General features: G+C 40.8%; 1 protein-coding gene across 5 annotated transcripts in view; it reads right to left on the bottom strand.

The window, feature by feature from the left end:
* Window positions 1–6,260: 6,260 nt before the first annotated feature.
* Window positions 6,261–12,352, bottom strand: part of NOSTRIN (nitric oxide synthase trafficking) — a 69,425-nt gene continuing 63,333 nt past the window's right edge. For 4 of the 5 annotated variants that reach the window (XM_010971420.3, XM_010971418.3, XM_010971421.3 and 1 more), the window contains 4 exons: window positions 10,769–10,894; window positions 9,936–10,050; window positions 8,787–8,876; window positions 6,261–6,472 (listed from right to left, as the gene is read on the bottom strand). In XM_010971420.3, the coding sequence (XP_010969722.1) occupies window positions 6,336–6,472; window positions 8,787–8,876; window positions 9,936–10,050; window positions 10,769–10,894 (468 nt within the window). In that variant the 3' untranslated portion in view covers window positions 6,261–6,335. The remainder of the gene's footprint in view (window positions 6,473–8,786; window positions 8,877–9,935; window positions 10,051–10,768; window positions 10,895–12,352) is intronic. The other variant, XM_010971419.3, reaches the window with a different exon arrangement.

Raw genomic sequence — 12,352 nt, 5'->3', positions numbered from 1 at the left:
GTGCAGTCTTTTTTTTATTTTTAAATCATGTTGGATCTACTTTGTGAAAATTTAGAATTTTTATGTCTATAGCTAAAAATGAGACTGGCTTATAATTTTCCTTTGTATATTCTGTTGTTGGCATCATGGTTATCCTAGGCCATACACCCTTGAAAGTAGTTGAGGTGTTTTTCTATTTCTTAAAAAACTTTGAAAAAGATTGTTTTTGAACTCACAGATAAAACTGGGCCTCTGTTTTCTTTGGAGGAAGATTTTTCTTAAACAGTCATTAAATTTTTTAGTAGTTACTGAATTATTCAGTTACTCTATTTCTTCCTGAGTTATGATAATACATATTTTTTGAGAAATTTGTCTGTTTTGCTGATTTTTGCAAATTAATTGGTGTAAAGTTGTTGATAATTTAGTTTTTGGCATTTGCTGCATCTGTGGTATGTCTATTTTTTTTTCTTAGAAATAATATGCCTTTCTCTTTATCAAGTTCATTTTCTTTTCCTTTTATTTAAACTGAAGTATAGTTGATTTATATACCATTGTGTTAGTTTCAGGTATGCAACAAAGTGATTCAGTTATACATATATATATATGTATAATTTTTTCAGATTCTTTTCTATTACAGGTTATTACAAGATATTTAATATAGTTCCCTGTGCTATACGGTTAGGACATTTTTGTTCATTTCATATATAGTATTGTGTATCTGTTAATCCCACACTCCCCCCACTCCTCCCCCTTTGATAACCATGTTTGCTTTGTACGTCTGTTTCTGTTTCGTAAATAAGTCCATTTGTATCATGTTTTAAGATTCCACATGTAAGTGCTTTAACGATATTTGTCTTTCTCTGACTTATAGTATGATAATCTCTAAGTCTATGCATGTTGCTGCAAATAGCATTATTTCATTCTTTTTTAGGGCTGGGTAATATTCGTGTGTGTGTGTATGTGTGTGTACACTTACGTACGTACGTATATATCACATCTTCATCAATTTAGGTTTGCTTCCATGTCTTTAGTATTGTATATAGCGCTGCTATGAACATTGGGGTGCATGTATCTTTTCAAATTAGAGTTTCCTCTGGATATGTGCCCAGGAATGGGACTGCTGGATCATATGGTAAGTCTTGTTTTAGTTTTTTGAGGAATCTCCATACTGTTTTCCATAATGGCTGCACCAAATTACATTCCCAACTGTGTAGGAGGGTTCCCTTTTCTCCATAGCCTCTCTAGCATTTATCATTTGTGGGCTTTTGAATGATGGCCATTCTGACTGGTGTGAAGTGATGCCTCATTGTAGTTTTGATTTTGCATTTCTCTAATAATTAGTGACATTGAGCATCTTTTCATGTGCCTATTGGCCATCTGGATGTCGTCTTTGGAGATATGTCTACTTAGATCTTCTGCTGATTTTTTGAGTGGGTTGTGTGTTATGTTGAACTGTATAAGCTATTTGTATATTTTGAAAATTAATCCTTAGTTGCATCGTTTGCAAGTATTTTCTCCCATTCCGTAGATTGTGTTTTCGTTTTGTTTTGTGGTTTCTTTTGCTGTGTGAAAGCTTTTAAGTTTAATTAGGACCCATTTGTTCATTTGTTTTTATTTCCATTACTCTAGAAGACTAAATTGCAGCAATATTTTTTGATCAATCAAAGCATGTTATGCCTTTGTTTTCCTCTAGGAGTTTTATAGTATCTGGTCTTATCACTTAGTTTTGATGTTGTATTTTTTCCTTTGGAACATATTCCTCTGCTGCCTCATTTTGCCTAATTTCTATTTGTATTTTTATGTATTCGTTGGGCTAGGTATGTTTCTCGACCTTGGAGAAGTGGCCCTATGTAGGGAATGTTGTCACTCAAGGGCCAGCTGGTCCCAGGGTAGGGTATGGCCTGTGTTTGCAGATTGGGTTCCACAGGCTGCAGGATCGTAGTTTTCTTAGTTCTGTTGTCTGCCCCCTGGTGGGTGTGGAGGGTCTTGTGCAGGCCTTCTGGTGGGAGGGGCTAGGCCCTGGGCCCTGGCCCTCTGTTGGCAGGGCTATGTCAAGGGGTGTGTCTAGAATGTGCTGTGGGCTTAGGAAGTCTTTGGGCAGCCTGTCTGGGGGTGGGGCTGTCCCCCACCCAGTTAGTTGTTTGGCCTAAGCACTGGAGCCTACAGGCTGTTGGGTGGGGCCAGGTCTTGGTGCTAATGACTCAATCACGATTGTCAGCCTTGAGCAGAGTTCATGCAGATAAATGCTCCCATACATATCCGACTGCCACCAGCTTTTATGTCCCCAGGTTGAACCACAGCCCCCTACCCTCCTTAGGAGACCCTTCAAGAGCAGTAGGTAGGTCTGGCCCAGACTCCTATGAAGTTACTGCTTTTGCCCTTGGTTCTGGTCTGCATGAGATTTTGTGTGCTTAAGAGTGAAGTCTCTGTTCTTACCCACTACAGTAGCAGGAGCCCCACAGGACCTGGGGACACAATCCATAGCCAACAAGTACAGGGAAAGATGCTCAGCATCACTGGGGACATACAAATTAATACCACAGTGAAATTAAAACACACCTGCTGGAATGGCTAAAACTTTAAGACTGATAATAGCAAGTATAGATAAAGGAGGGATGGACTAGGAAGACCAGAGGGATAGACAGAGCTAGCTGCTCACTCTGTAATATCAAGATATGGCCTGTACCATGCTTTCATTTGCCAGTAAGATTATAAGTAAATGACTGAGAAAGAGGAAGAAAATTCTATTTTGAGAGTGTGTCGTGTAGGCCAAAGTATTACTTCTTCCCTGAGCCAAGGAAGAGCACAAAAAAAGAGGATGGGGGTACCTAGCTATAGCAGCCCGCATGATGGAGAAAAACTCCAGTGAGGTGGTCCACCCCGCTCACCTTAAGAAATTTGGTGCCTCAAACGGAGGGAATAGTCCTTTTTCAGAGCTGGCTCCCTGGGTTTTTCTCCAATTTCTCGAACAGTATTCCTTCCCCAGTGGGCCAGCTGTCGTTTGAACAGTGCTCTCAGGAGTCCTTCAGTAAACTAGTGGTTCTCCAGAGTAAACTTGCATTAGAATCACCTGGAGTATTTGTTGAACCACAGGTGGTTGGGTGCCAGCTCCAGGATCTCTGAGCGAGTCAAGTTGGGGCTCATTGCCTCCATTTCTAACACAGTTTAAGATTATTTGAATCAGTGCTGCTGGCCTGGAGAACCACTGGAGTGGGCACTTGTCATTTGCCCCAGTGTCAGGAAACTTCACACCTGGCTGGCCTGGTCCCAGTCCCTTCGAGGTACTCCCTGGTGTCACCCCCTCTTTGTTGTCTCCAGATCTCTATCGTTAGTCCTGAGCTTAGAACCTAGACCTTTCTCAAGCCAGTTCAGTTTTCTTCCACTGCTAGTTCAGCCTCTCTTAGCCCACAGTTCTTTTGAAAGAGTTTCTAATTCTGTGCAGGTGTACTTACTCTCACGTCGGGTCAAAGCTACTTTCCTCCCATTCTTCTGACCCATGACCGGGTTAGTATCCACTGGGCAGATTTCCCTGGCAGTGGACATCATGTGTCCATTAGTTTCCCTGAGCTGAGCTACCAATTGCATAAGCACAGCCTGGATTCTCTAGCTCGCTGACGTCTGTCTCCTGTCTCTGTTGCTGCTCAGTGTGAGGCCGGGGACCCTGACCCTCCGCTGGATCGCAGCACACGGGAATCTCCGACATTGTCATCAGCTGCATTCTCTCTACAAAAGGCTCCTGTCTTCTCTGCTCTTTCCCCACACCCTGGTCCAGGTCCTACCTTCTCATGCCCCTGCCCCCAGGCCCGTCTTCCCTGGGTTATACGTTCTTCCTAAGTAACAGATAATGAAAGAGAAGAAATAACAACTGATACCATAAATGTACAAAAAACCGTAAGAGAAACTATGAACAATTATATGCCCACAGATTGGACAGCCTAGAAGAAATGGGCAAGTTTCTAAGTAACAGACAATGGGATGTGGTGGTCTTTTGATTCTAATACATTTCTCTTGCTCCAAATCAGGGTGATTACTCCCAAGGCCATCATGACTCTGAGGGAGGAGGAGAAGCTTTTCCTTGGAAGGTAGAAAAAAGTTAAATTATACTCAAGTTACTAATCAATGAAAGCCTTATAATACTGTACAATATAATATTCAATTTGGGTTTAAAGTAAGTTTTACTAACTTTCTGATGGATCAGAATGGATAATATTCATTATGAACATTAATTAACGTGGGTAATTGGAAATGCAAAAAAGTGAAATTAATCTTTCTGGTTGACAGTATAATGGATGTATCAGCTTCTACTCTACTATAAAGGAGATTAAGTTGAATAATGCCTTTGATATTTTCAGTAAAAATCTGGCTCAGACCTCTGCTGTCTATATTTCAGGTTGTTAATGTTGCTAAAAACTTCCTGACATATGAAAACTGCCTAGTGTAGTATAAAAGCCCAATTAATATTAAAAATTATTTTATTCTCTGTGGAAGACTTGGGCACATCATTAATCTTCACAATATGCACTGAATTTTTACCTATACCTAAATCTACGGAGTGCAATCCCCATCTGTCCAGCCAGAAAATTCTTGGTGTACCTAGTCTGTTAACTAGATAAAAATACAAATATAGTTGGGAATAAGGCTATAATGTTTCTTTGAAGTTTGAAAATCACATATCACGGGTGCAAAAAAATTTTGCAGCAACACTGAAACAGGAAAACCATTTTTTTTTAGGAAGTAAAACTACTTTATGAAGAAAGAGGAGTCCCTTTCTTTGAAAGTTACTTACAAAGAGTTTCAGGGTCCAACCACATTATCATGACTTTCTTTATACAAATGATCCAGTGTAGGCTGCAGTAGATTGCTGCACAATTTTTTATCCATCAAGGCTTAATGGAAGGAAGTAAGATGAAAAGGAGATACAATTTCAGATTCTCTGTTCATGGTCTAATGGCCTATTATTCAGCCAACTTTCTACATGTGGAAAGCCTTCATTAATACATCATTAGGGATGAGATTAAAACTTCAGATCTGTTCTTCTAGGCTGTAAGTGATGTCTCATGTAACAAATTCTTCTTGAGCTCCTTCGAACCTGGTATCTCTATCTATAAATATGTTAGTTATCTCCTGCTATAGAAGTGTAATAGTGCAGAGTATAAAAAATATATGTACCTTGGTTTGAAAAGTTCCTTTTTGAAATCTGAAATATAAAATCTGACAAGTTAAAAAAGGGGGGCAGTGTAGGAGAGTAATAGAATGATGATGGATTTTAGTTACTCTTTTAATGCCAGACTATATGGCATAAAAGTAAACATACCCACACGTTCTATTAATGCCATGACCTTCCAAAGTGAATGGTGTGCGTGCTGTCCAGTGTGACTTAGGTCATTTTCTGAAAGCTGCTGCTGGTACCACTTCTCTCCGTTCTAAAATGTTCCCCTTGGAAAGAATTTGTGGTCTGCCCTCTCTCATTCTCAACCCTTTCCCATTATAGGGCATTTGAAGAAGCAGCATAGATCTCTCTTAGAATTTTCCATTTTGACAGTAAATTTTGGTTTCTACAACTTTCCATCCAAACTAGAGACTTATTAGCATTTAAAATGTCTTTGACTAGGAAGTTGCTTTAGGTATTCCTTTCATCATGTCCTAGTTGGGAAGTACAGAATTCCTGGTTTCTGAATTGATTGGTATATGAAGTTTCCAACTGGACAAGGAGGCATATAATTTCCCAACCCTTTCCTATCCACCTTGCTCTTATTGTCAGATCCCTAGCCATCTCTGGCTCATACTTGCCCTCTAAGAGCAGTTCTGATTGTGGGTACAGAGTATACAAGCCATTACCTCAGAATATCATTGGCTCAGGATGGAACTCCATTCTACCCTGAGATCTCCCACCTCCTCTTCTGAGCGTGCCGACTCTTGGCCTCGGCTCCTGATCTGTGTTCTTCCCCATATCCCGGGCCCTACTTGACCCTTCATGGGCCTGCTGTGGCCTGTTAACCACCCAAAATCAGAGGAAGAGGATATCTGCATCCTAATCTCTCTTGTGCTGCCAGAAAACTATCTGACTTCAGGCTGAACCTCCCTGGACTCAGCCTCTTTCTCGGTGAGGAGGGGCTTTAGTGGGTTATCTCTAGGGCCTCTTAGATGAGAAAACTCAAGGAGCTGTGGGGCTTCTTTCCTGCCTCCACCTTCTGACTGTTTTAAACAAATAACCAAGAGTGCAAAGTGCCATTACCTGCAGGGAGGACCCCATCACCCAGTTAGAAAGATTAACTTGTAAATATCACAGTATTTACCTTTATTTGCACCACATTGTATAATTTACAGTGTGTAAGGCGGTGCCTTGAGAAGCTTGTTTATGCTTGTGAAGCTGTGTTCCCAGCACTTAATGGAAGCTCCTCCACATATGCGGCAGGAAAATGGCCTTTTTTTCCCCTTAAAGATCCAAACCACCATCCTTCTTCTTTTTTCTTGTGTATAGTCACAATGTCACCTGTGAAAACACACATCTAGTTAGATGGGTTTCTGCAACTTAAGCACATGCCTGAGCCTGATCAATAGTTGTTTTTTTTTTTTAATGGAGGTGCTGGGGATTGAACTGGGGACCTTGTGCATGCTAAATTAAGCATGTGCTCTACCACTGCACTATACCCACCTCCCAATAAAATAGTTTATATGGAGATTCTTTTTTCAAGGGGTTACATGGTAGCATCACTTTCTGCATGTGATTCAGATGAAGCAAGGTTTATTGAACACTTCTGTATGAAGAAAGCAGAATGCAGTGAATATTAACAACATTTTTGTTCCATAAAGTAGTTTGATTAAAAACAAAATCACTTTGGATATAGCTGATGGGTTGTCACCAAATTTTTTGTGTCTGTGCTTTAGGGTTTCTTGTGGTGGCCACGATAGTTTGATGTGTTGACTACTAAGGGTATGTCTCAGCTACCAGACTTTTCTTTAGATGAAGGCAGTTTCTCTCCATTATGTGCCAGTTTCACAGTCCAAAGTTCCAGCTCACAGCTTTGCACAACAGTGTAACTCCCCCACTCAACAATTTAGGTAACTTAAATATCAGTTTGAAGCAATGATTCAAATAAATACAATTCTTAAACACATGGCTCTTCTCTAATTCTCTATTTAAAAAAAAAAAACAAAAACCCCACTATTCTCTCTTGTGAGAGTCCTTTCTGGCTGCTTCCTACACATCAAAGTGGAAATATCCGCTTCCTTCAGGACCCAAGAGCTACTTTATCTTTAGCAACATTATGAGATAACTTTGTCTTTCATTCTTTTTCCCAATAAGTTTCTTTCTAGGGCAAAGGAGGCTGAAACCCCCTTCTATCTCTCCTTAGTTATATCACTAGTCTTGCAGGAGATCATTCTCAGACTCAGATCTCCATCTAGTGAGTTCTCTCAGGTCAGTAAACTGACACAATCTACTACTGAAAATTCAAACAATTTACAATTTTATTGCCAGCTTTCCTAGGCCTCCAATGTCTCGTTCACTTTAGAGAACCCACTGAAGATAAAAGGTATAAGTAGGCTCTGCAACCAACAGAGAACTGAAGACAAACAAGGTAATCAATTTATCGTGTATAACTATGTAATTCACACTCAGGACCCTGGGTTCTAGGTGGCATCTGAGAGATGTGTTTTCATTCCCATGAAGAGTGGGAATACTGCATTTCATGTACTCAGTCATTGGTGTTGGTAGCCTTAGGATGGCATGATGCGTCACAAAGTAACTTCTGTTAACACAACTTTTAAATTAAAGGCAATATCGATTTAAGACTAATGGAGGAGAAGGTCTACTTTCTATTTCCTTTTTTTCTTGTCTTACCTTTGAGCTAGAAGGAAAAGGAATTAAAATTGCCTGGAGCACTCTAACTGGCAGGCTGAAAAGGATGCACCCATTAATCAGTAGCCAGTATGTGGTGTCCCTGTTTGGCTGCAGGATTTCTGTTGACTTTCTGTTGGCTCTGGGTGCCACATCCTGGTCATGGATAATAAGCTTTCTCATACAACATAGTTCTTTCTCACTAACCTTTTCACTTCCAGACCTCTGCCTTGGCAACCACATTTGGATGTTAAAGCTAACTGGACACACAAAGAAAGCTGAGGCTGGTGACTTTTTAATAATCGAGGTCTACACAACCCATTAATAATATACAGCCCATTACATAATATTTCTCCTTGTGAAAGTGACCCAAAGGAGGAACCATAGGTTGGTCATGAAACACTTTTTTGAGAGAAGTGGGAGAAATATTAAGCTGGGAGTCCTTTGGCCCGGGTTCTAGAACTTGCACTCTTACTAAGCCGTGAGAGGAAGTCACTTCATACTCCTGTGTGTGCAGCTTTCTGAGAAGGAAAAAGGTGGAGTGGCTCCCTGTCTAGTCACTTTGTTACCAACATTCTGTCCCAGTGTAGCATTGAACTAAGCATGAATCGGTTTCTGAGTTCAAATCCTGTGCTGCTACTTTAGCTGAAGTACTTAACCTCTCTCTGTGTCAGTCTCCTCAGTAATAAAATGGGCATAAATAATACCACCTACCTCAAAGGGTTTTATGAATATAAACTGGACAGTGTGTTTGCAACAATGTCTGGCACGTGGTAAACACTGTATAAATGTTAGCTCTTTTTATTATGTGAGCTTTCTTTTTGATGTGCTTTATCTTCTAAGAAGGGTGATTATTATAACCTGAACTGACTTGACCAGGTAGGAACTTCCACGGCTGCTGGAGTTTTAGTCAAGTGAAAGAGTTCAACACGGGAAAGCAGTTCATCTGTTTGAAAATGATTCTTACCTTTTTCCAAATCCAATTCATCATCTTGCCTGGCTTGGAAAGAATACAAGGCCTTGCAAAGACCATTGCCGAGCTGGGTCACACCGGAGGCTGAAAGTTGGATGGAGTTATGATTACCATTGCTGGGCCAGCAGATGAGATGAACATGGTGGGAAGCGCGTTAATTATTTAGCCTGTGGCGCAGAGCTTAAATCTACTGAAATCTCAAAAGGAAAGTTTATAATTGTACATAACATTCACTCTCTGATTCAGTAACCTTTAGGATGTACATACTATGTGTATGAACTGTGTATATTACATAATCAAAAGCTATAACATAGTAAAGCCTGGAGAAAAAAGTTATTGTAGTAGCAATAGTAATGATCATTTCAAATATTTGTTTCCCACGTGACCTTAGTCAACATCAGTTAGCTAATCTGTGTGGTAGTTGTATTCATCTTTTGGAGAACAAACGCTAGTTGTGCCGACCACAATAGACACTGAGAACAGGTGCATCCCCGGCTACTGAGAGAACTGTTTCTCAAATAACGCAAGCTTGAGTCTTCAACATTACCATGTGGACTATAATGTCCTGGGTCTTACTGAAACCTTTTTGCCAAGTTCTACTCAAGAAACTAGAGAATCAAGGTTACGATAACTGGTTGAACAATGAGGGAAAATGATACGCGTGTGTGTGTGGTGAAAGGCAGTGGAGTGTGTGGATGGACCAATGACTGAAGTCAGGTGACTGACTGACCAAAGCAAGTGGGTAGGCCTTGCGGTCACTGTGTTTCTCGCAGAGAGAGGGGATTTCCATGGAAGTTTGGAGGAGGCTGTGGAGACAGCTGCTGCGCTCCTCACGGTGGTTCAGGGCTGTGTGTGCGGACAGCAGACCGCAGGCTGCCTGAATAACATTGATGCCAGTTACCCGAGGCACCTTCTCATGTTACAGAATTCTTTTCCCCACCTCCACTCCTCTTGAATCCTTCCCCCATTTTGGATTACATTTGCACAGAAAGCTATACGTTCTAACAACTTAGTCAGTCCTAAGTGAAATGTAAATTTCTTTGGGCTGATTTATGTAAATGTGGCTCTGAAAATAAAATATCAATATAGTAAGGTGCTTTACCGATAGAACTCAGCCCAAACTTACTCCGGGCATGAGATTACCTGTAGATGAAGAACTTGGCATTCTTTGCCCTCCAGAAGATGCCTTGCTCATAACAGTCTCTAATCTCTTCATCAGAAATGGTCGAGTTATTTTTACAGAACTATGTGTCTGCTGCTGTTCAAATATTAAAAAAAATCATTTTTAACAAAAGTAACACTTCTCCAGCTGTTTTCCTCAAGTATTTGTTTTTCAGTTGTTGGGAGGATATAAAGAAATGATTCAATGCACTTCTAAACCGGACTGCAGTGCATTCTTGTTTCTGAAACCTTAATGTTTTCAGAATTAGATAATTACTGTATATTATAGTCTGTGTTTCCAATACTCACCTGCACCTCTAGGCCAGATAACATTCACAACATCATTTACATAAATTCACCTTTAATGGGCTTTGATGCAAGTGAAATTATCATGACTTTGTATAATTGACTGAGACCCTTTTAGGGCTTGAGTCTCTTAGAAAACTGTCCCTTCATCACAAGCTGGTTACAGCTCCCTCTTCTGACAGGAAACAGAAAACAGCTACCTGTGTATGTTCACTTAGGCCTGTATGAATACTAAAATTTTGATTGGAAAGAAATTACTATAAAAGCATGTTAAAAGGATATGGTTAAAGTATGAGCAGAAAGAAGGAACCCAATGTGTTCTAAACTCATTAATTTACATATGAACACAAAAATATTTGTGTTTCTCTTAAATTTACGTTTAAAATTCTGCAGTTGGGAATGGGCACGCATGGTATATATAATTCATTACAGCTTTTGGCCCTGATGATGCTTGAAGTCATTCCACCCAGCAAGCTCAGTTAAATTATAACCGACCTCTTAATTTTTACCTTTTCTTTCCACTTGAAGATGGAGTCACTACAGGGATGGCTGGGCTGAGGTCTTTGCTCAAGTTCTGCTAACACAGATGACAGTTTGTAGGAGTTTGCTTGCAGAAGGTCTAGTTTCAAGTTGGTCTGTGGATATATCATTTGACCATATGAGTAAATTTCTAGAAAATGAGGCACAAGTGGGTGGGTAAAGGGATCTCAGGATAACTTCCAAAATGACAGAGGTCCAGAGAAGTGCACATTCAACTCATATGCTGAAGGGCACAGAAAATGCTGAAGAAAATGGAAAAATGGACCCTTCAAGTAGTATGCAGGAAAGCCTCAGCTGTCGAGTGTGTCTTATTGTAGACTTTTGTAAACAGGGTAAATCAGAAACCTTGACAGATTACTCAGCATCTTGTGGAAATGAACAGCTCTACTCAATTTTCTGCTGAGGAACGAGAATAAGTGTTGACTGCAGAAGGGAAGCTTTTGGGGGGCTTTGAAGAAAGGAAATTGAACCAAAGGCACTTAACATGGTGAATCGAACTGAAACTCTTATCAACAGAATCAAATGAAAATGATGTGAGGCTGGTGGTGGTGGAGTTGCTATTGTTCCTTGAAGAGGTGAGGTCTTCTATTACCCAGAAAGTTTGCCAGTAACACTTCCAGAAACTGGAAGCAACATTCTGGGGTACATGAATATAAAAATGAAGAGTGAAACTAAAGATACTCTCCTAGTCTCTCCCTGTTCTCAACTGGACCTTGAGCTAGAAACTTGCTAATGACTTCTTTGTCAGGCTGTGTTCAGTCTGGGTAAATCAGATCACAGAATCTCAACATTGGGAGGGGTCTCCTTATCCAGCCTTGTCCTCACTGCTGTCTCTTCCACAGCTCCAGCATGGGGATGCCCAACGCTGACCTCCCTGCCAGGGGCTCACAGCCATGGACTGAACACCTCCAGTGGATGGGGAAGGGCTCTAATCCTCAGACAATCCACTGTGTGGTGGGTAGGCTCCCCTAAGATGAAATCAAAAGCTCCATTTAGCTTCTACCCTGAGACCTAGTCTGCACTTGAGAGTGTCCTAGAGCAAGTCTCCCTCCTCTTCCCTGTGGCAACCCTTCCTGTATCTGAAGACACTATGTGTTCTAAATACTCCCGGTTTCCCCAACAATTTCTCACAGCATTCTCGCTTCAAATATGGCACTTCAAGGACCAAGAGCCAATGAATTAGAAAGAATTTAAGTGAAATAGTTTCCTCTTGCAAGAAACCTTTCCTGTGTAACACAGGCTCTACCACTGTCTGTCACAAGTTTCCCGCCACCAGTTGCTGAGGTGTGTGACCGAGTTGCCTGGATGTTTGGCATCCCCTAGTTGAAGGCCCTTATTTGCTCCATCACTAGTTCATAAACACCGTAAATTCAGGGGTCAGATCCTCTCCATTTCGTATCCTCCACTGTGTGAATCAGGCCAGTTGTGTACCCAGATGATCCTAATACATGTTCTGTGCTGGCAACGTCAGTGACAAAATTCTATGCAAGAACCCAAAGAAATAAACTTACAATGCCATCATAAAATGCTCCATAGGACTTTCTTTTGGTTAG

Source organism: Camelus bactrianus, chromosome 5 (genome assembly GCF_048773025.1).
Source record: "Camelus bactrianus isolate YW-2024 breed Bactrian camel chromosome 5, ASM4877302v1, whole genome shotgun sequence".
In the NCBI taxonomy this organism is placed as follows: domain Eukaryota; kingdom Metazoa; phylum Chordata; class Mammalia; order Artiodactyla; family Camelidae; genus Camelus; species Camelus bactrianus.
Note: the sequence above shows the minus strand (reverse complement) of the source record. Positions and strands in the feature narration are given on the sequence as shown.